The sequence below is a fragment of the Onychomys torridus genome, chromosome 4 (genome assembly GCF_903995425.1).
Source record: "Onychomys torridus chromosome 4, mOncTor1.1, whole genome shotgun sequence".
Lineage (NCBI taxonomy): Eukaryota > Metazoa > Chordata > Mammalia > Rodentia > Cricetidae > Onychomys > Onychomys torridus.
The window spans coordinates 53,123,989-53,147,816 of record NC_050446.1 but is presented as its reverse complement, the minus strand read 5'-3'; the positions used below and the strand labels follow the sequence as shown (position 1 = coordinate 53,147,816).

The 23,828-nt window shown below is 43.2% G+C and overlaps 1 protein-coding gene across 1 annotated transcript in view; it reads left to right on the top strand.

Moving 5' to 3' along the window:
• Pde11a (phosphodiesterase 11A) overlaps positions 1-23,828 on the top strand; it is a 352,151-nt gene that overhangs the window by 254,676 nt on the left and 73,647 nt on the right. Inside the window, exons 11-12 of the mRNA XM_036186349.1 lie at positions 8,200-8,346; positions 8,737-8,844. Of these exons, the coding sequence (XP_036042242.1) occupies positions 8,200-8,346; positions 8,737-8,844 (255 nt within the window). The remainder of the gene's footprint in view (positions 1-8,199; positions 8,347-8,736; positions 8,845-23,828) is intronic.

The window sequence follows — 23,828 nt, the reverse complement described above, 5'->3', positions numbered from 1 at the left end:
CCAGCTGGAGTTGAGGGAGCAGACTTACCTGGACAGGTAACAAAAGCCAGTCATGGTGTCCTGGGATAAGCAGATGTCTGGATTAACGTCTGAAGTCATGGGTAGGAGTTTGAAAAAATTGAGAGCATTTACCTGAATGAGCCCGAGTGTTAGAGCTGGTGGGGCAGCCAAAGTTTCTGAGCTGAGTAAAGCAAGTCCTAAATGGCTCTGAGTCCAAGGGCCTTTGGCACCTCTGTACCCACACATCCTGGTATGTGTCATCTTCAGATACACTCAGAAGCCTTCTGTGCCCGCACTGGCCTCTGCTTGGACTAGGTCCTGCCGCCTCTTCCCCGATGAACACTTTCATCCCTCCATGCCCACATCAGATGAGCGTCTGGGTTTCTTGGCTTGTGATTGGTGCTCTGCTCATTGCCTCCGAACTTTCTGGGTTTTCACCAGTTGCTCTGTGTGTTCCTCTTTGTGCAGGAGCATATCATGAGTCGCAGGGAGGGAGTTATGTTATCTTATGTTTTGGAACAGGCTTTATTGAAGCTTTTTTTTATCGTTATAACTGTTCTTTAAATTATTCCAAAAAAAAAAAAAAACTTTATAAAGCTAAGGTTTAAGGACAATTTCTGATTAAGATACAACACCAAACTGAAACATTTCTCTCAGGGATTACGGTAATGTCCGGTGCCTTCCTCATTGCCACACTTCAACTGCCTGTGTGCTCCACTGCATCTCTAGACAGACCTCAGGCTTAGGAACTGCATTGTTTCCCAGGTGTATGCATTGCTGGGTAGAGCCTGTACAGGTGGTAGAGTGTGATGCCTAGAAGTCTATCATTAAAATGCCTATGTCCATTCTATTTTTCTTTGTGAAAATGATATGTGCTTTCAAATGGCATTGAGTGTTACCGTTTGGCTATCTAATGCCCCCAAAGGCTCACATGTTGAAGGCGCACTACCCCAAGCTGAGAAGTGACTGGATAATGAAGGCCCTAACTACATCAGTGAGCTGATCTATTAAAGCCATCACTGGGGAACTAGTGGGAAGCAAGGCCCAGTGGGAGGAAGTAGGTTACTGGGTGGGGGGGATACCCTTAAATGGTATATTCTGTGTTCTCTCTCTCCCTCCCTTCCTCCCTCCCTCCCTCTCCACCAATCTACCTGTCTATCTCTAGCCCTGTCTCTCTCCCTTCCTTGGCTTCATGGCTGTTATGTGATAAGTGACCTTCCTCTACCAGGCTCTTGTATCACAATGTTTCTTTCTTGTGATGGGTCTAAAAGCCGTGGAGCCAATCAGCCACGAGCTGAGATCATAAGCCTTTCCTCCTTTATGTGGATTTCTCTCAGGAATTTGCCACATCAGGGAAAGCTGTTAACACAGTGGCAGCAGCAATATAATTACAAAAGCCACGGGCATCCAGTGTTTCCTGTTTCTACGTGCTGGGCTTTCTCCTTCTGTCATACCTCAAGCGGCCATGCAGTGTGGTCTTGTGGTGGTTTAGACAAGGAATGCTCAGTCTGAGATTCACTTGGGTGTCAGCATAGGATCAGCTTCTACCTCTGTTGGGAAGAACGTTCTAGGCATGTAGAAGGTGATTAAATAAAAATGCTGGGAGAATTCCCACGCCACTTTTTGTGGTGGCACTGTGCTAGCAACCTCACGTCTAGTGTCCGTGTCTGCTCCCCAGTAGACAAGTTATTCATTCAGGAAGGTCTTGGTCTCTCAAGAGTTGATTCTACCTGGGCAGTGGTGGCACACACCTTTAATCCCAGCACTCAGGAAGCAGGTGGATCTCTGTGAGTTCGAGGCCAGCCTGGTCTACAGAGCGAGTTCCAGGAAAGGCACAAAGTTATACAGAGAAACCTTGTCTCAGAAAAAAAAAAGAGTTGATTCTACATGTGTCCGTCCAATCAGCACAAAACTAACTGGGGTTCATTCCAAAGGCAGCTATGAGCTTAGAGATTTCCCCAAGTGGATTCATACAAATAAAAGCCAAGAAGACCGTATTCTCCCAAATGGGCCTAGGATGTTCATCAAAAGAAATGGACCATGAGTCAGGTCATTTGCAACTAAATCCCAAGTGCTATTCATGGCATACTAAGTTACCTTGTGCTGGACAGGAATGGGTGACCCTTAGCTTGGTATCGGTCCATTTCTAGAGGTAGTAGGGTAGTTCGGAGCCAGTATTTACGGCTCAGATTCAAATATGTCTCTACTGATTACACTGCAATTTTAGAGCAGTCATTTCATCTGTTTCTGTGGCTTCATTATACTACAGGATTTTAAATATCCCCAGTTTAAATAGTCTTGGTGTGCTTATAAAGAACCAATGAGTTCACAGTCATAAAGTCCCAAAAGCTTTCCCCAGTCGCAGTGAGGTCATGAGGAGAGTGCTCTGGATCCCCTCCTGCATCACAGTAGTTCAGCTGCCTCTCTCTGCCAGTCCTGGCATCCTCTACCTCTGCTTCTATCCAGAGCAGCAAGTGGGGAAGTGGCTGGGACAAGTGGTGACAGGTCTGTTCTGCTTCAATGGTCAGGGCTGACCTGCCACCTACTCGGTTATTTCTTCCCATTTACCGAACATCACAAAATGCAGCATTCGTGTGTCAAGGGACCCAGGATTGTATTTTACATTTTATAGCTCCTTTTCAGTTGTAGAGGAAGCAGTTTATGACTCCCTTTGATAAGCACTTAACTATTAAGATCCAAACAAAGAAAAGGACTGGTCAGGAGGACACCAGGTACTTCCAGCCAGATAGTCTCTCTTCTTGAGCATTATTCAAATTAGCTGCAGGACTCATAACTCTGTGTTTTCATTTATTGCTGCAGTAAACCAAATGATTCTTTATCCAAATGTTATTTCCTGGCTATTAATTCAGTAGTTATTTTGGATTGTGACACTCCTCTTTGATTTAGGGATATGGCACCTTATAAATATTTAAAAGCCAGAGACTGACACTTTGAGAAATTGACTTTGATTTGTTTTGTTAATATCACAGAACTAGAGTAATTATAGGCCTGGAGGATGTGGTCCCATCCTGAGCTCCTCAGGCGGGATGGGGCGCATGTACCTACAGCACAAGGAACTCAGCCATAGAAGGCTGTTCTGGAGGCTTTTGCAGATGAGGCGGCCACATCTAGCTCCTCAGGTTCTTATTCTTCATTGTTGAGAACCTGCTCCTGATCCCAGGAATGTATGGCTGAAAACTGCCCAAAATTGTTAAATTAGTAAAAAAAAAAAAAAAAAAAAAAATCTCTCCTGAAAGTGTAGGAATGTTTTATGCATCCATACATGCCAGCAAGGGTTTACAGCAGGGCTCGGGGTGATGTATGGGCTGGTATGATTTAACTGTGGATCAATCAACCTATTAGGGAAAGAAGACAAGGTCAATAAGGTTGGGTCTCAGTGAACCAGAGGTCACCCTCCATTTCTCAACCTAATGTTCTTATTTCCTTTCCATTAACATTTCATAATGAAAAAATGCCTATATTCTTTAATTTTTGAGATAATTAAGTGAATTTAGTGCCTCTGAAGGTAGAAAATTTATAATGGCACAGAGGAGCACCCTATTAATAACCGGAAGACAGGGGCCACTGGGGGAGCAGCAACATGTCGCCATCACCATTTGGGTTTCTCCAGTGACAATCTTGAAGAGGTTCCAGCCCCCTGTTTCAACTCAGAAGCAGACTTTCCTGCTGAGACCGGAGAGACCTGTGTCATTGCAGATGGACGCAGTTTTCTGGTTCCTCTTAAATTTGAACAAATTGCAACTAACATAGATCTTCTCAAATACTTGGCATTCTCTAAATGCGAACCACAGACGTGAGAGGGGAGGCTCTCCCAAGGAGAAGCAGTGTGGTATCCGTTGGTTATTACAGCCTGATTATTTGTGATTGCTCACACCGAACACACAGGCACACTACACATGGCTGCCACCAGTCACATGTCTTAGAAGGGACTGAACACTAAGCCTGGCTTACTTCTGAGTTCCCAAGCTGGCCATTTAAAAAGTATCCTTTCTTAACAGCATTTTGAACATTTATAGATTAAAATAGTCACTGAAGCATACTCATTGTCTTTTTGTCCCCTTCCCAAGCCCTTTTAAAATAGTCACAAAGGATTTGGTAGAGATTCTCAAAGCCAAATTGAGAAAGAAGTTACTAACTATTTTGGAACCCAGAGAACAGACAGATAAATAGGATTTAACTTAGAAAACCCAAGAAAGTCAAATAGCTAGCAACAGGGAGGAGGGAGATCAGTTTCCTACCATCAACTCCTCCCTACAAAGAGCTCAGGAGCTGGCGCTGAGTAAAGATGAATGCTGAACTGGAACAGGCAAACAGCGAGTCTAAGGGCCATTGAATGCAGGATCCACTGCCCTGCTCCCTGGGTCCCTGGAGGCTAGCCTCTGAGTAAGGTAGAGCAGGGGAGTCTTTGCGTGGCGCCATCTGTGCAGAGGAGGGCAAGGGTGAAGACGGTCCTGAGTGAACAGTTCCATACTGGAGCTTGTCAGACCCCACTACAGACTCCCAACCAGGTACCAGCCAGATTCTCTGGGGAACAGGAGCCGATAAAGAGCAAAGGTGGACCTTCACAGCTTCCCCAAGAGAGCGGGTCACTCAGCCTCTCCACAGGGCAACCTCGAAGCTGTAAAAGAAGCTTTTAAGCAAGACTGGGAAACCAAAGATTACCTGACACCCAAGGAAAGCCTCCAAGACTGGCAAAGCGTCTGATATCTCCAGCTCCCTCTATTGGAGGATAACGGAGGAAGACCTGAGGGTCAAGGAAAAGTGTGGTGGATGCACATCCCTTGGCATAGTATCCTTAAAGGGGAAGATACCAACTTGTATGAAACAGCAACATGCTGGTCAAACAAGCCAGTCACATGAAGACAAATACGAGACAGTTAGAGCAACCCAACTTGAAAGAGGAAAGGGAATGATGGTCGCTAAAAGCTGGAATGGTATGTTAGAAGTTGCTCAGAGGGTAGGGTTACATAGGGTAAGAATGTTCTAGAGGTCTGCTATACAACATTGTACATGCACTTAAAAATTCTGTGTACTTGAACTTTCGTGTGAATTAGCATATGTCTTTCTGTCACCATAAGAACAAAGGTCAAAGCAAAGTGGTAAAAACTAGGGAAGGAGAAGAAATGTCAAAGGGACTGTCATTAACATCTTCAGAGGAGTGAAGGGGACCTGCTGGTTTCTCTGTTGCTGTGGTTAAGCCCTGACCAAAACAACTTGGAGAGAAAAGGGTTTCTTTGACCTCACAGGTGAGTTGCAGTCCCTCATCTAGGGAAGTCAGAGCAGGAACCTGGGAGGCATTTCTTCATGAAAATGGTAGATTGTCCAAAGCATCTAAAGCATTTTTAAAGGAGACAATGTTGTCATTAGTAGGTTCTCTCCCAATGTATTGAAAGAAGTCTGAACTAATGGTAGGCACACAGGCAACAAAGCACACAGTAAAGAAGATTGTTAGCCTGACCCGGTGGCATGTGACTAGTCCCAGCACTCAGGAGGGAGTTCCAGGCCGGCCTTCACTCCACTGGGAGGCTGAAGAACAAGCTGCTAATATACTACTATAACATTTAAAATAGGGTCAGGGAATTGACAGGTGGTCATCGTGAATTGTGTGAGCTAACTATGAATGTCTTGCAGGAGGGCATAATGATATAATTGTTGAATATTACCTAACAAAACAAAGTATGTATGTATATGTGTATGTATATATGCAAGCAGGCATGCTTGTATGTATGTATGAAATGGGCTAGTACATGAGACAATGGAAATTCTCAGCTGTAGCATGAGTCAGATGCTTGACCATTTTCTTCAATGGTGGGAACTTGAATAATTCCTAAAACAAAATAATTGTAAGAAGTAATAAAACTGCAACTATCTTACTAGATTAAAATAAATCTAGGTGTTGAAAGTGGTTGCTCTGGGTAAGAAAACAGTTGTTACCAGAGGAATATGACTGTGTGTCAGAGGAATGTGACTTTGTGTGTGTTTCTAACAGCACAGTGGAGCTGATTTGCTTTCAACACTGATGGTTTAATCCTGCAGAGATCCAAGTGTCTCAGTGTTTATTGATACTCTGTTAACAATTGCCAAAATATGGAATCAACCTAGATGTCTGTCAGCAGAATAACATACATAAAATGCATTTCATGCAGACAGTGATATACCATGATGTGGAGTTTGGTCAGCCAGAAAGAAGAAGGGTTGGGCTAGGAGATGGCTCAGTGGAAAGTGGTTGTTGTGGGAACATGAGGACCAGAGTTCAGATGCCCAGCTCCACATGAAGCTGCACACTTCTGTAACTTTAGTGCCATGGCAGGAACAGACAGGGAACAGAGGTGGGCACAAACATGGGACAGGCAGATCCCTGGAGATCATTGGCCAGACATCCTAACCAACTGGGTGAGTTCTAATTGAGTGATAGGCCCTCTCTCAAACAGAGTGAGGTGGAGAAGACAGTGGGAGACACAACATCAGCCCCTGGCTCCACATGCACACACTTGTGTGAGTGTGCAAACACACACACAAACAGGCACACACTCAAATACCAAAAGAAAAATAAAATTGTGTTGCTTGAAGCAAATAAATAGACAGACATAAATAAATAATAAATAAATAAAATGGATCTGGGAATTATCATGCTAAACGAAGTAAGCCAGACTCAGAAAGGCAAATATTGTGTGGTTTTGCTCATCTGTGGGATGTGTATTCAGATATATGTGCAACATTAATGTGGAAGTGAGGCTATTGGTGGAGAGGAACTGGGCTAATAGCAAGAGAGATGGGAAAGGGGTTCACTTTGAGCAGAATGCTTGATACTCGTGTGTGACATTCATAATGAAACCCATTATTTTGTACACTTATTTAAAAAAACTGATAGAGATTGATCTATCTTCGATGAAAAAGTTTTAAAGTAAATAAATAAACAAGGTTCTTTCACAGGGACACGTACACACCAAGAAGCTATCTACCACTGGGAATTTCACAAACCTTACCATTTAATTCCAGGAATCTAGTATCTACAAACCTATTGGTATATTAAAATGATCTGGTAAAGCCTAAGGGAATTAATTTTTGATAGAAGTAAAGTCTTCAAAATGGAAGCTTAATTGTCCCAACACATAGATATGGTCATTGCTCATCCACAGTGTGGGGAATAGCCAGTGTTTGTATTTCAGCTTAGGCACATAAACTTTTGCAGAAAAGCACAGGGTTGGAGAGGCAGGATTGATTGTGTGGTTTCTGGAATGCCTGGAGTGACCAGAGCTGGATTTAATTGCTTAGCCAAAGTAGTTCCAGGGCATAAATTACTTGCAGGGTAATTTATACCCAGTGAATAGACTAGGAACACAAATACACAATGGTCTCTGGTAACTTGAAAGTCATAAAACAACCCCCCCCCACACACACACACACAGCAAGAGTGGCCCAAATGGCAGGGTAAACCCAACCAATTGGCGTAAAAACCATTTCCAAAGATTTGCATTCCCCCCCTTTCAGTTTGTGCAGGATAACTAACAGCCACCTAACAGGGGTGTTTGGAAACTCTAAATATGTCTGACTAGTACTAGAATTGTCCTGTATATTGCTAAATGCTAAACAATATAGCTAAATTTATCTTTTAACTGAAACTGTGCTAACTCTCCAAGCATCTTTTATCAATGCAGCAGGTTTTGTACAAGAGATGAGCTGTTTGCCCTTTTCCCTCCTTCCGAGTATGCAGAATGTATGTTTAATAAAGAGTATTTTTGCAAGGTACAGGATATAAGAATGGAAGAAGCAAGGAAGAGTGGCGTATTCCCACCTCCTATTCTGCAGAGAAGCAAATAAAGTTCATAGCTGCTGGCCACCCAGATGTTTCTGCATGTAGCAGTCTGCATCAGAGTATATTGTGTGGCCACAGTTCCCGTAAACTAGACAGTAGTATATTCTGAATTCTGTAGAGAGATCCAGTGTGTATATTTTAATCTTCTAATTAGCTTGCTTTCTCTCCCTCCCCCCTCCATGTTCCTGGGTGTTTGCTGCTCAGAAACAAAAGGACATTTATAGCTCAGAGTTTAGCAGTATCAGAGTGTAAGTGTGGGTCAGGCCTGATTTATGTGGCACCTCTGATAAGCAAGAGAGAGTGGGACACAGGGTTAGGTAAAGCTAGTGAACTTGTCTTGGCTTATGTCTTTGATTTTGTAGGCAGCCAACATCCCTCTGGTGTCAGAACTGGCTATTGATGACATCCATTTTGATGACTTTTCCCTTGATGTTGATGCCATGATCACAGCTGCTCTCCGGATGTTCATGGAGCTGGGGATGGTACAGAAGTTTAAAATTGACTATGAGGTAAGACGTTCTGTGTTGGCGCTAAGGAGTGCACCTGGCAGAGTGTTGTAGCCACTGTGATGTAAAGGCTTTCCAAAGGTGCAATGTACGTGATGGTCCCTGCCTGTGTACCCCATGAAAGTGTCACGAGAATCTCACAGAGAGTCAGTGGAGGTTTAGGGTTTTGTTTGTTAAAATGTCTTTATTAGATTTCTCTTATTTTGTGCATAGGACTGTTTTGTCTGTGTGCAAGAATGTGCACCACATGCATGCTTGGTACCCAGGGAGGTCAGAAGAGGTTATTGGATACCCTCAAACCAGAGTCAAGGATGTGAACCAGACCCAGATCTTCCACAGGAGCAATGGGTACTCTTAACCACTCCCTAACACAGCTTCCCCCTCCCATTTCAGACCCTGTGCAGATGGCTTCTGACAGTAAGGAAGAACTATCGGATGGTTCTCTACCACAACTGGAGACATGCCTTCAACGTGTGCCAACTGATGTTTGCCATGCTCACTGTAAGTGTGTTTGTGGATGGTGGAAGGTCACCTTCCGCTCATGTGGACCCCGGCTTCCTCTGATATATTTCTATTTCATTGAAAAATTGCCCCACAATTATTCCATGGTAACCCATATATGTCTTGTTGGTATTATATATTTGACAACAGTTTCTTTAAATCTACAAAATTGTTAACACCTTAAAGTGGGAGTATTGCCCTAGAATGAAGACCAGGGTCTCTTCAGTGCTCTCTTGTGGTAAGCTGGGTTTTTCACATCCATCCTTACTCCCTACAATTCCATGTCATTTCTTTGTGGAGGAAATTGAGATGAGTCACAGGGCAGAGAAATCCCTGGATAAGACTGGGTTGATGCAAAGACCCAAGAAGGTGTATGAACATGGCCATGAGAATATGGAATTCTGAAAGAACACTTGCTTGGGGAAATGCCCAGTAAGGCCTCAGGAGACGGAAGGGTAAGAGTGGGCATGCAGGGTTCAGAAGCTCACTACACTGAATTTATCTGTCCCTTGGGCTCTAGCCCATTGGTGGAGGCCTGTGTGATTTATAGAGACCACCAGCACAGCTGGCCAGAAAGAGCCTTTGGATTAACTCTGAAAGCAAATGTTGACGGCCAGGTCAAAACAAAACTGTCTACTTGTTCCCGTTTGCTGGTGAGAAGCGTTGGTCTGGTTTCTGCTTACACTGTTAAAAGACCAAGGAGAATGCATCTGACTCAAATATGTTTGGTTCTCCACTGCTTAGTAATGTAGACAAGTATAGATATATAGACATGTGTGAGTATATATAAATATATTTGTTGTGCAAAAAATAGATGATGGGTTCTGGATTCTTACAATGTGAGTACAAATACCTCATGTCTTTGTACCCATCTTAAAATTCAGACACAAAATTGGGACTTCTGTGTCAAATGCATTTTGTTTGGGTCCAAATGAACAAAGAACATCCTACTTCTTCCTGAAAATCTTCCATCCTGTTCTCTATCCATTAAACGTCTCCTGAGCCTTTAAGGTACTGATCCAATGCCAGTTTTTCTACAGCATTTTCCCTTTCTCCCAAAACATCAATAATGACTTCCTCCCCCACAGCGCCAGTGTAGGGCAGATGTTTCTACTGTGTGTCTTAAGTTCCCCATCTCTCATTCTCTGCTAAACCACCGAGGAAAGAGACAATTCCTTGTTCCTTCAACAACATTCACATGTGTATTCCCATGTGCCTCTGCATCCAGCACACCTGTGCTCTGTCACACACTCGGTCAACTCTCAACAGCGTATGTTGGACCGGCTTCAATTTAAGTGTGCATAAAATGAGATTAAAAGGTCTTTACTTTCTGCTTTGGAACTCATGTGGGTCCGCCTCTGCTTAAGGATGAGGCAGACTGGGAAAGCCAGACAGGTCCCGCCTTCTATTGTGTACACCATCAGAGCCAAGAAGTTACTTACCGAGGGAAAATGCTTTGACTCATGAGGCTTTCTTGCTCAATGGACAACATTGCTTGGAAACAAAGACATCTTCGTCTTGCTCAGCTTTAAAAGAGCTCAGTAGACAAATGGTGTCTGTGTGGAAAGCTCATGAGTCTGGCTCACAGAAGGCAATGACTTATTAACTAGTTATCTTGGGAAACCTGTGGATTTGTGGAATTGCCAAAATAAGCAAGCAGAAGTATTTATTGTTCAGAGAAAGGAAATAGAAATGTTCCTGGCACCATGAGTTGTAGATATCAAGGACAGAGGTGGTCTTTTGCAACAAGCCTCTGGGGAAACAGACTTCTGGCAGCGGTGGTGGGGGCATGGTGCACCCACAGGTGTGAAAAGGAACGAGTATTGAGCTTTCATCACTGAACATTTTTGTAGTGCCAACCGTCTTGATGCTTCCTAAGCAGTGTAAGAAAAGTAGCGCTTTCCAGCTATGCCCCACCCCCCATAGCTGGGGACGTCATCCTGTCAGAGTGTTTTAAGGATGCTTTGTGTTTGCTCAGCAACTTGAAGGGGGTCTCTGTTAGAAAAAGTCTGGGTTCTGTTTTTGTATTCATGCTGCTGCAAAAATAGAAGCCTTCACTGTTGAAGTTCTGGGAGGGAGACGGGCGGGAGGCGGCGCAGTGCAGAAAGGGGTGTTTGGAAAGAAGATGTCAGTGGATATTATTTTAGTCTCCCGCACACCGAACTCTGTGGTTGCATCTGGAGGAGTCGTTACTTTCCGCTCCTACGTTTCACTGAACTTAGTGAAGGATTACAGCGGGCGGAAACGCCAACTTTTGTTTTCCTCACGCAAGGGTCTTCTCCAGTTGGATCTTGGAAATCTGGCTAAGCAGAATTTTTTGGATCAAGAAAATAATTCTGGAGATGGCTAATCTTGCTTGATGTATGAAGACAAAGTTTGAAACAAATCTAGTTTCTGACATAGGATCTCCTGGAGCAAAAGGGTACCCATATTATGTCTGTGTGGGCACCAGAGCTACACATGCCTAAAGTCTGCTGAGGTCTTTCACTGATTGCTTTTACTAGACACTCTGTTTCCATTTAAGGGATCACATATTTTATTTTTGTGTGACAAGTTAGAGCCCAAACTGAGCTTTTCTGTTAATTGGGTTTTTGTTTGTTTGTTTGTTTGTTTGTTTTTTGAGACAAGGTCTCATGTAGCCCAGGCTGGCCTTAAACTAGCCATGTAGCTGACAATGCTCTTGAACTTCTTTTTTAAAACATAATGTTTTTATTATTTTTGAGAATTTTCAAGCATAGATACAACTTATTTTGAATATATCCACTTCTCATTCCCCCTTCTAACTCCTATCAGCTGCATCCCCACCCCTCTCAACTTGGCATCCTTTTTACCTTTTTTTTAAAAATTTTTTTACGTAATTTTTATTTATTTTTTGCAAATTTCACACAAACACTGTATTTACATAATTTCCACCCTCCTTGTCACCCTTGCCCCCTACACCCTTTCCAATTCATGACCTCCTCTTCAGTTGCATAATTATAATTACATAATCAATTACAATTATATATCAGTTTGCTGGGTCCATCTGATGTTGTTGCTATGTGTATATGTTTGGGGCTGACCAGCTGGGGTTGGATAATCTATCAGGAGCTCATCCCTGGAAAAGACTGATTCTCCTTCTCTTCAGAAGCCACCAGTTGCCTGTAGTTCTTCATCTAGGGGTGGAGCCTCAACGGGTGTTATCATTATGTAGATCTTGTTTAGGCAACCACATTGTTGACATTTTGTGGGTCCGGCCTCCCTGTCATATATAGAAACCAATCTCAGAGCAGACATCTTGGTTCTCTGGCTCTTACAATCTTCCTGCCTCCTCCAAGATATTCCCCTCCAAGATACTCCTCCCTTAGGTGGAGGAGCTGTGTTGTAGATGTATCAATTGTGGTTGGGAACCCCATGGTCTGTTGTTTTCATTTGGACCAGTTGTGGATTCTTGTAATAATATTCATCTAATAATCTTCATCTGCTGCAAAAAGAAGCTTCCTTGATGGGGAGCGAGAGCTATACCTGTCAGGGATAAGAACATGTATTTAGAATACAGTTAGGAATTATATTGGTTTGGGAAAGTAGCCATACTAGGTTCTCCACCAGGGTCCACCACCTCGCCAGCCATGGACAGTTGGCTAGGTTTACAGTACCAAACATGAATGCCCTCCTCCTGAGCAGGACAGAAATCCAAGTAGACAGCTGTTGGTTACCTCCAAGATATCAGTGCCACTACCACACCCTAGGGGATATTTGGCCACATTCTGGTCATTGTGTGGTTGGGAGGCTTAACAGCTAGGTGGGACTGTTGATTGTTGATTTTGCTTTGGCAACTTGCATAACCCTTTCAGACACCATGAGAGCTAGTTTTCAGGGCGTAGGCTTCCTGGTCAGTTCTAGCTGGAGTCCTCCATGTACTGTGTCAGAAGTAAGAAGGATCTTCAGCAACAGGTCCCACCTACAAGTTCTGGGAGGCAACCAAGAGCAATGCCAATAGACTATAGTATGGGTAGTCTCTTTGACCCCTCACCCCCGCCCCAGCCAACAACTCGAGAGGAAGTTTCCCATGCCTGGCACTGGGGGTTTTCTTTGAGTCTAATGCCCTGAAAGAGCATTATTGCTCCAAGTAGCATAACTGCATTTAAACTGAATGTATATGTACACACACACACACACACACACACACACACACACACACACACACGTATGTGTGGTTATTTTAAGTAAGCATAAAAATGTTTCCCTATGACTTTTTCAATAATCCTTATTGTTATTTATCTCTCCTCGCCTCCTCTCCCTCTGTATTTCTCTCCTTCCTCTCTTCCCAGTTAAACCCTCCATTCCCCTATTCCTGCCTACATAGCATCTGTGTTCTACTATCTCCATCTCCAGGGCTCCCTCTCCACCCCCATCCTCCGTCCCTTTTCACTTCCCTGGTTTCTGTTTGCTTTATATTGAACTCCTGATCCCCTTGCCTCTACTCCCCAACTGCTGGGATTACCTCCTCCAAAAATGGAGGGAGGGAGGGAGGGAAGGAAGGAGGGAGGGAGGGAGGGAGGGAGGGAGGGAGGGAGGGAGGGAGGGAGGGAGGGAGGAGACTTTTTGACTATAGCCCAATTGTCTGGTTCAGTCTGAATCACAAAGCCAAAAGAGAAGCCCTGTGTATACTGAAATTTCCTCTAGATGGCGCTCCAAGGCAAAGTTTCCCAGCCAATCTCTGGAAAAAGGGGTGGGTGGGGGGTTTGCTTAAACCTTGACCAACCTTCCCTGAAAATGCTTCCTTTCTTCTGGCGCAAGAGACACTAAGGCACACAGCCCAGTGCAAAATGAGTGTTTTCCTTAGAATCCTTCCCAACAAAGCTGGTCAGCCGCAATCTTCTGAGGATGGCCTGTTTTATGACGGCCTCCTGACCACTGTGTGTTAGCATGAGTGATCAATCTTGCCTTCTCCCTGTGACTTGAAACCTGGTTGTGCATTTTCCTAAACCCATTGTCCGGGAGAATGGGAAAGCGCACAGCTATGCGTCACTGCTGAGCAGATTTTGGTCCACAAATGATGGGACACTCAAATTATGAATATATACGCCAATTTCCTAGGCAGTATCTCACAGAGAAAATAAGATGATTGACTCAGAATGGTTTTGCAGAAGTCTCCAAGCTCATGTTCAGGAAACCAAATCATTTTAGAAATTGAAAGAAACAAAGGAAAACTTCATAGGACAAGAAATTTGATGTGGATTTTGATGGACATTTAGTTCACCTGGAACCCCATTGGTCACTTACTTATTTGTTCCATGCACCTGGCTGGAAATTTTAAAAATTGTGGGATCAAAGCTTCAAGGTTATCTTTTGTTTTCAAGAGATCCCTATATAGTTAAAATTCACTATGTTTTGACTTCCTCTAATAAATGTAATTTATTACTAGGTAATGCTGTCATCATCTGTGACTAAAACAGAGAATAAAAACCTATCAGTGGTACCTATACAAATTCTCCTTATTTATGTAAGTAGAAGGAAATACTATGCACATGTGTAATGAAAGATGAAGGCCGTGTCTCCCCTGCATTCACAGTGTAAACCAGATACAGGAATGGAGCATTTTTGCTTATATTCTGTAAACTCCAGGCATGTCTTGATGTCTAAGTTACAGGGATACTTTGGGGGTGGGGGGTTATAAATGACATATGCTCTCTGACAGATTTTCCAAGGGGGAAAGGAAGATTTCCTTAGAGTCAGGATTCTTTACTGTCCTAGAAACAGACTCTGTTAGTGCTTCAGGTATTGCCCTGCATCCTGGAGGGGCTCAATAATGATTCATTGAATTGAGTGAATTTAGTTTAGGACAATAGTATTTAAAGAACTGTATCATTCAGGATCCAGGTTTTGTTTTTGTCTTATCTTTAAGCACTATAAGATGACAAACAACCCTCATTGCTCGGAACCTAACCCTCATCGAATCACGCTAAGGTTCAGCTAGGGTTCATATAGGATATTATGATCTTGCAGAATTCACTGGATATGAAGGAGAAAGAGCATGTGATCACATTAAAATTTATGGTGGTACTGGCAGCATGGCACTGGTGGGGAGCCGCAGTTAAACACTAATAATAACCGAGTGTCACAGCACACACGTTGACACCTCCTGACATTTACCGGGAAATCTTAAATCTTTAGTGTGGAGGTGGTGTGCTTTAGTCCATCTCTGTGTTGTCAACAAGGTTATTTGGGGAGCCAGCCACACCATTTTATTGATAATTCAAACTGGAGTGCAGGAGGAACATGGAGGGGGAAATTGGTCCTGTTCTCAAGCTGGAGAGTCCCCTGTCATCTGCTGACTGCCGTTATCAGATAAGTCCTTGATCTCTGAAGTTAAAAATTCTTCCAACAGGAATCTCAGGAGCGCAATTAGAACTCTTCGCTTCCCCCTTGGGAAGGACAGAGCCCTCCAGTTGTTAAATAAAACATTTCAGTAACCACAATCCTCGTCATGACAGGATCATATGCCTTTGCCGATTCTGACATTGCAGGGTACAATAAGTTCTTGATGCTCTGTTCTGTGACCGGCTGTACGGAAGTAAATGATAATCACGCTTGAGATCTCCAAATAGGATCTTCCCTGGCACCACTTTGCCAGTATAAACAGTTACACTCACCTTAACATAATTGCTATATGTTATATAGCCATTGCTATACTAATACAATAAAAGTTGAATGTTAAAAACACTTAAATCTTCATGTAGAAGTAAAGTAAATGTATGGCAAATTTTGTATTTAGGGAAGGAGTGGAGCTTAATATTTCTGCAGAACATCAGCTGTGGGCACTGTAAATTGTCAATGGAACTGACCGGTTGGACACAGCGGTTCAGCTGCATTTAAGATCCCTGCTCTTTAGCCATGTAAACAAGCTTTGATTTTTATTCTTCCCACCTGCATTGCAGAGCCCAAATTAGGCCCTCCATGCTTCTAGCTAACGTTCTCTTTATTCACATTTATTTTATAAGAGACAAAAAGCAAGTCCACACGTAATTAAGAACCTGGTGTGCTAGTAGCCAAACATACAATAGAGCAGAAGGATCGTCCGATCCATTTCCTCTCACAGGAGAATCACCTCCATAACTCATTTTAAGCACTGCCATTCATGAGTTATGAGTCATTCCCTTTCTAGTGAAAATAAATTCTCCTGCACCATCAGCCTGCACTGGGTATTTTTTCTCAGGACATGTAAATTGTAAAAGTGTACGGACGTAACCGTGTCTGGCGTTAGCCCTGGCTCACGGACTCAGGCTTGTAAGGAAATGCGTGCAGTCTGGGGATTGGGATCATCTGGTTACAATACTTTTTCTTTTTTTAAAGTGAGTTTATTCTTGAGTTTTTTATGGTGTTGGTAAACTGCTTAATCTGTCGATCTGTGTTTTATGACGCCAGCCAAATCCTTCAGGTCAGAAGACCCAGCAGCCGAGCCACAGTCATTTATCATGGCTTCCATTTTCCGCACTGTTTGACATTCTAGCGGCTCTTTCTTGGGGCTGACACCCCGCACCTAAGGGTGTTAAGTTAGGGGCTTTAAAAACTTTTCCATTTTCATGGGTCTCATATTTAATCCTGATTCAATGATGGAAAATAAAATTTGGAGCAAGCTTTAGAGAGTCCCCATGGTCTTGAAATCTATCAAGTCTGTTGGGAAGCTTTGAGAGACCTGGCTTTCCACACAATTAATATGCACCAAGTGATCTCTCTCTGTGCTCACAAACCTGTGATACTATATTGTGCTCACTCAGAATTTATCATAAATAAAACACAAGCTGTATTTCTGAACAAGTCCCCTGAAATCTTAAAGACACACATTCTTAGTGTTAAAAGCTAAAGCTTTGGGAATCCAACAGTCTCTCCCTTTGCTTCTTTGTAAAATGCATGTAGTAGATGTGAACAAGACAGCTCTATTTATTGTGTATCTAAATCCAAGTAGAAGCCTCAGTTTCCTTGAGTTTTCCCCTGTAACTAACTGATGCATGATTCTTACATCCTGATGTGGTACTTAGGGATTTTCCTTGTACCATTCTCTCCCTCTTTCTGCATGTTTTATCAAAAAAGAATCATGTGGGCTGATTTTTGCATGACCACATCAGGACTTCCTGCGAATGGAAGAAAGAGCATTGCCAGCCCACATATGTGATTGCAGCATTAGGGGAGGCTGAGGCAGGAGGATTGCTGTGAGTTCAAGGCCAGTCTAGGGATACATAGCAAAACCCTGTCTTAAAAAATGGAATGTTGACTGATGCCAGATATTTGTGTTGAAACATTCTTGCAAACGGACTAAACAAGGTAATTGAATGTACAGATGGAGAAAGACTACAGAACACAGATTCCACTGAAGTTAGGCAGTGTGTGCACGGCATTCCTTATAGTCTCCTATTTGTAATGTTTTTATCATTCCAAAATATTTTTCTAGTATAGTCATATGTATAGTGATAAGTTAAACATTAAGTCTTAGAAGTGGTGGGGAAAAAAACTAAATATAATCAATAAAATCAACCTAAAAATATTTTATTAATGCCAAGTAACTACTTTACCATGCTCATCTTCAGAAGAAAGAAAAGCAAATGCTATCAACACTATCCCACTCCCTCGGATCATGAAGGCAAGCAGCATAGGATGGCAGTGTGCCCTGTGCTGGGATAGTGGAGAGGGTGGCCTGTCAGTGCTGGCGGCGGGTCCCTAACTGCTGTGGAAACATCCTGGTCTCAAGACAGGCTGATATGCCTCTTTTTCAGCTCAACAGTCAATGCTGTTGACACCAAAGGGGTCTGGCCACTGACCATCAGTGAGATAGTTTGGCCTCTTCCCTTCCTTTGAGGACTAGGGGGTATGGTGATGGCTGTTCTTCCGCTCTGGGTGTTTTCGTTCCACACAATCTCTGGCTGCCAAAGAAGGACCTGCTGTTTAAAAAGCGGGCCAGCTGTGACAGGCAGCCACCAAGCTCACTCAGAAACCACGCTGGTTACCAAGAGAAGTCGCCACTACTATAAAGCTTGAGAAAATCCTCTGCCTAAAGTCGTGGACTGGAGAGTATCAAACAGCTTGACACTCAGCAGCTTGCCCTTAGGGCCTGTTCTGAGAGGTCGCCACTGCCTCACAAAGCAAGAAAGAGGAGAATCCCAGCCAGGAGCATGTGGAGCTTGCAGTAAGTGTGGGCAGAGCCCAAATGTGGTCCTGAACAATGTTTCACCTCTCTGCTCCGCCCATGACTGAGATATGACTGGAGGTGTCACAGAAGGCACCCTTCCTGCAGAGCCATGGGATCCTGTTGGGAAGTCTCCCTTACAGATAGATTCCTCACATTAGAGGTGCCCTAGCAGATCTGGGTCAACAGCAGCTGGGCAGCTTGGGACATTTGTTTAGAAGACATGAGCACCTTATAGAGGGTATTTACCAAGAAACCGTCCAAGTAGCTTGGGCGAAAGTAAATGTAACAACGAACCAAGGGAAGGCTTGGGATAGTGACTGTCAGCCCTCTGGGTACTAGAATTAAAACCCGAGAGGCTACAGGCTTCTTGCTAAGTGCTCCCTCACTGCTCCCACTCACAGGACTTGCGAACTCAAGCCTCTGAGTATCTGTTAGAACATGCTGCCATGGAGCAGAGATATGGAGAGCAGAACTTCCTGCCTTTCAAACCCCTTGGACTGGTCTGGGTGGGACTCTCTGCTTTCCTTGTCCATGAGAGAAGAAGGAGAAAGTGCCGAACTGAGATAGGGATTGAAGACTCTATGTCACTGGGCACCTTCCGGGATGCAAACAGGACAAGGTTTGCAAGGCATGATGTGCCATCTCCAAAAGCGAAGCAAAGATGGCCAGTCATTTCCACTACTGCGCTCCTCCACGATGCAGGATCTCCACAGAGGCAGTTGTTTGGTGGCTCTCAACATGACTGGGCTGTATGTGCAGCCCGGGAGGGCAAAGACGAGGGCCATGATCTCTACTACACTCTCCCTTGGCCAGGGCTGGTGCAAACACTAAATTTTCTAAGGATACTTTGCAGAGTGTCGCTATTTAATTCAGATCAAGAATAGTTTGGTTACAAAAATATCTGCAATTTAAAATTCAATGTATGCTATTTCTTTATTATTTTCTATTAAAACTTTTTTAAAAAACCAAATGATCATACCCAAAACCTTTGAAATTACAAAGAAAATTTTCTTTTTCTTAAAAAAAAAAAAGGTCTGAAAACATACAGGGTATATAAATTTTAATAAATAAATGTTCTTTGTGGATTTTTTGACACAAAGTAAAGTTTTTTGTAATTTAACCACTGACTTCCTGATGATATCCAGTAGGCTTTCTCCTGTGCATATAGTAGACATTTTATAAAAGTGGGCTGTTTCATATCTGCTGTCAGATCTTTGTTTTCTATTGAGTCTCATTTGCAAAAATGCTGTATGCTATCGGGTTGATCTGGGTGCAGCAGAGGCAAGTTTAGACTAAAAACGTCAAATGGCTTTGCAGCGCCAGCTGGTACCGCTCAAGAATAGCGCCCTTTGTGGATAAAGCACATATCAAGTGATTCTGTGGGGCCCTACTACCTGTCCATGGCACTTCAAACCTGCACATTTGTCCCTGTCCTCTCACAATAGAGGTGGTTCATGAGCCAGGTTGTCTGGGTTCTAGTCCCACCTCTGCTCCTTCAGATATGTTATCTGGTACTTCTATTAGGAGATAAGAATAGTACCTACCTAGAGGGTTCTCGAAAGGGTTCATGAAAGTGGCATATTTAGAAGAGAGCTTGGCATACACTGAGCACCATGACAGTGTTAATCATTGTTAGTATTTTCCCAAGCCCATTTTCTCAAACATACCAATTCCTTGCTACATAGCCAGTACCTAGGAGCAGCCATTCAATGAAAAACTCCTCTACAGCACCACCTAGGGCTGATACTACATCTGTTGTATTTTGCAACTGTTGGAATTCAACAGACCCACCGACAGTCACTTTCTTTGTCTGTGATAATCCTCCTGCCTTCACAGCTCTGCAGACTCAGCTTCACAATGGAGACACGCCCTAACTGCCTTAGATCCTTATGGTGGCTACCAACAGAAACTCATGGGTGGCCTAGCGGAACCTGAGAAGGAGTCTTACTGACTTGGGTATTTCAAAGTCCTCAGTGTTGTATGCTGTAGGAGGTAGGGAAAAAATTGTCCCAGAAAACATGTCAGCCCCTCGAAAGGCTGCCACTGGAGGCCAGGTCAAAGGGCAATAACACGGCCTTTCTTAACAGGTGACTTGAGGATTAGATATTTGCACCTGATTGTCTCTTCAGTTAGACATATTGTATTTATTGCTCATTTTTCTGATACACACCATGAGAAAGTGCAAGTGAGAAGATATATTAACACAAAAGTCGAGAGGAGTCATAATTATTGAGGAGGGACATAATTTTATTTGAAAATAAAATAATAAGCGAGAGCCAAGAAATAAATACATCAAGACATACTTCCCCTGCCTCTCTGTTTTCTTTTTGGAAGTATATTATCTTCAGCAGGCAGCTGACTCTTTCTACTCAGTATGGGTAGATGTAGGTCTGAATGGATGTGAGGGGGAAGATGGATGAGGAGGGGGGAGCAAATAGAAACTTAGCGGCAGGTGGACACTTTTCAGGCCTGATGATTCTCAGAAACCATTTACCAGGCAGCTTTAAATCACAGTCAAGAGCTAGGTGCCGCTTCACTAACTCAGGTAGCACAGTCAGAGAGGTAAATACGCCTCGTGCTGCACCTCAAGGGTTCTTTATTCTAAGGGTCCAGTGATGAGCCGCATAGCCTTGGAGTCATATGAAAGCATAAGATTTTATAGAAAGAGAGGTCATTAACTTCTCAAAAGTATTTGTGATATAAATAATTTTAGAGCCAGGTACCGAATTTCAAGAGAAGGGGGAAGTAAGAGGTTACTGTGTGAAATCTCCCAGTGACAAAGGCAGAAAATAGAGAGAGAAGTGTAGTTGATGACTCATCAATAGAGGACAAGGTCCAGCCCTCCGCCTTCAGGGCAGAGGGAGAGAGAGAAGGGAAATACACGAGAACAGTTTCCCTAGACCTGCCAAGGCTTGGCAGCTAGAGACTTCAGAGGTCACAAAATAGGATACAGTGGTGGGATGATGATCAAATGGTGAGTCCCCCTCTACATAGTTGAAGATTTGCTCTTACCGAAACCTGTTCAGGAACCAGAGTATTTGCAGGAGGAAAAAAAAAAAAAAAAAGCACCATCATTGAGGATGCCAGCAAGAAGACAAGATATGCACAGAGTAGAGAATCCTGAAAGCCCATGGCCTCCTGGGTGTGAACCACCAGCTCCTTTTTGTCCCGTGTTTACATTGTTGTTCTAGGCAACAGACCAGAGAGTCCAGAGACGTGGGTTTAGATCTAGTGTTTGGGGAGCTCCATCGAAAGATCATCCAGACATTTGGTCACCCTACAGTAATGCCTATCAACCTGAAGGCACCTCACACTCACCCTGGTTCATGGTGAGCCTCAGATCCCTGCGTTTCTGTGTGCACAGTCATCAAAAGACATTTGAGAGAACACAAAGAAAGGGCTCAGAGGATGCAGGAAATTCAAAGGAGCTGAAGAAAATATCAGAAATGTAATTAATTTCTTCAGTAGGGTAGGAAAAGAGTTGATACATCTGTGGGAGAAGAACAGGTGGGATTATAAAAGGAGTAGGAAAAATGCTTAAAATTTAAAACTCTAGAAAGAAGAATAGTCTATACAGGAAATGGAAGAAAAGAGATCTCAAAAAAAAAAATAATAATAGAACTGATACTCAACCTATTGGAGTTCCACTCATATAGGACACGGAAAAAATATTTGAAGGGCCAGAGAGACGGCTCATCAAGGAAGCGTATTTGTGGCCAAGTCTGAAAACTTGAGTTCAGCCCACTGTATCCACATGGTAGGAAAAGAGAACAGACTCCTGAGAGTGACCGCCATCTTCACCCCACGGCATTTACATGTACATGCATGTAAAAGTTAAATAAATAAACAAACATAATAAAAATATACTGAAGAGAAACAACAAAGAGATTTGAGGGACCCTGTGCTGGAGAAATAGAACCTGCAGATTAGATTGACAATGTAAACAGAAAGAGAAGGAAATCCTGAACTAATTTTATCTTTTTGAAATTACTGGACACCATGAGTAAAAAGGAGATTCAGAAGCTAACACAGAAACTATTAGGAATAAGAATGGCATATTCTTCCCAAAAGCAACTTTACAAACTAGACAATAGAGTAGCTAGTCTTTTAGAATTCTGAGAGAAATTACTTCCCCCCAGAATTGTTAGGCAAACCAAGAGTTGAGTGCGAAAACAGAATAAAGCTTCCCCCCCCCCCCCCCCCCCCCCCCCCCACCATCTCAGTCAGGCAGTGCCTTAGAACAACTGGCTCCCCGAGAAATGGACACAGTTTCTCATGAAGACTGGCAGATGTGTTCCTGCAAAGTGAGGCAGAAATTGAGGAAAGGCATAAGATGCAGACATAAGGGGCCACCCCAGGAGGGACAAGCCAGGCCTGGCTACCTCCAGCACACAAAAAGATCATATAGCAAGTGTGAGATGTTTGATTCTCTTCAAAATTATTTAACAGACGTTACATAAAGTCATGTAGGATATGGAAAGGCGTTGCTGTTTCAAAGAAATCTGAACTCCAGGAAATGAAAGTATTTAAAAAATAGTCATTGTGTACTTACTAGCTGGGCAATGGATAGCATTTCTAGGGTGATCATGAAGAAAGTTCTGGGCATTGGTTACTTTGGGAATGGAGGGGAAGTGTGAGGATCATCACCTCTCATCTGCCACTACACTATCAATGTTTCAAGGCACACTTGGGGAGGGGTTTAGGAGTGTGGTCTCCTTTTCCCTCCATTAATTGTGCCTTTAGGCACAGGATGGAGCCTCTTTGTGACTCAATTTTCCCATCTGTAACTGGGGATAATAATAGCTATTACCTCATAAGACTGGTAAAAAAAAAAAAATTAAGTAGGTTGAGCAGTTGAAAACTCTTAGGGGGATTTATAGTTACATAGGAAAGACTGTAAGTATTTGGTGAATTATCAAGTGCAAAAACGTATTTATATTGTGTAGCAATATAGTAAAAATGTCACCAACTTAGTTAAACAAATGAATTTGGTTGCCTTTGGGAATCAGGAAATATGAACAATGAGGGACTACAGAGTTTTGGCTTTAAGTTTCTTAGTATGGTTTCAGAAAACTATTACAGGTAATAAAATAAACAAAAACTAATATCCATCAAGTTTTAAAATGAAGGGTACACTCAAGCTTTGGCAAGGACTACTCCATAGCCCCAAACAGTTTATTAACATTCCCATTTGTTGTATAAGTGATGTCATATGTGTTTCCAAATCGAGCCAAGGAACCAAATCAGTTTTGAGAAATAAAATTGTCAATCCAGGAATCCATCACTCAGTTCTTTCTCTATTAAAACCCCACAACTAATTAAAGAACAGTTTTCATTGCCCTAAACGAGTCTTACAGGTATTAGCCCTTGATCTGAGATCCATGGAGGAGAAACATACCTGAAAAGTAATTTTAAGCCGACTCCCCTCCTCCTCCGAACCTCTGATAAAGAATTTAATAAGTAATGGAACCGGAGACTTCGACTGTGATGGGGTGCGGGGAGGAAGGGCATAAGGCCTCAGATGGAGAGGGCACACAGATCTTTCTGCCGAAGGTGTGTTTCCTCCTCCAAACTAACGAAAGGGCCAGCTGGAACCAGAGAACGGGTGCTGTCTCGTGCCCATAATGACATCCAACTGCCTCCAGGAGGAAGTGCACCCCAGCCACACACTTCACACAGCTCCTGAGGCCAGAGACAAAGACCTGGGACTCTTGTGCTCTTGACTCTCAGTCCTGGCTGTTGATCCCTCTGCCAAACCCCAGTTTCTAGGATTTACCTGTAGGCTTTCGTCTGCCGACTCAATACGGAGTAAGAGATT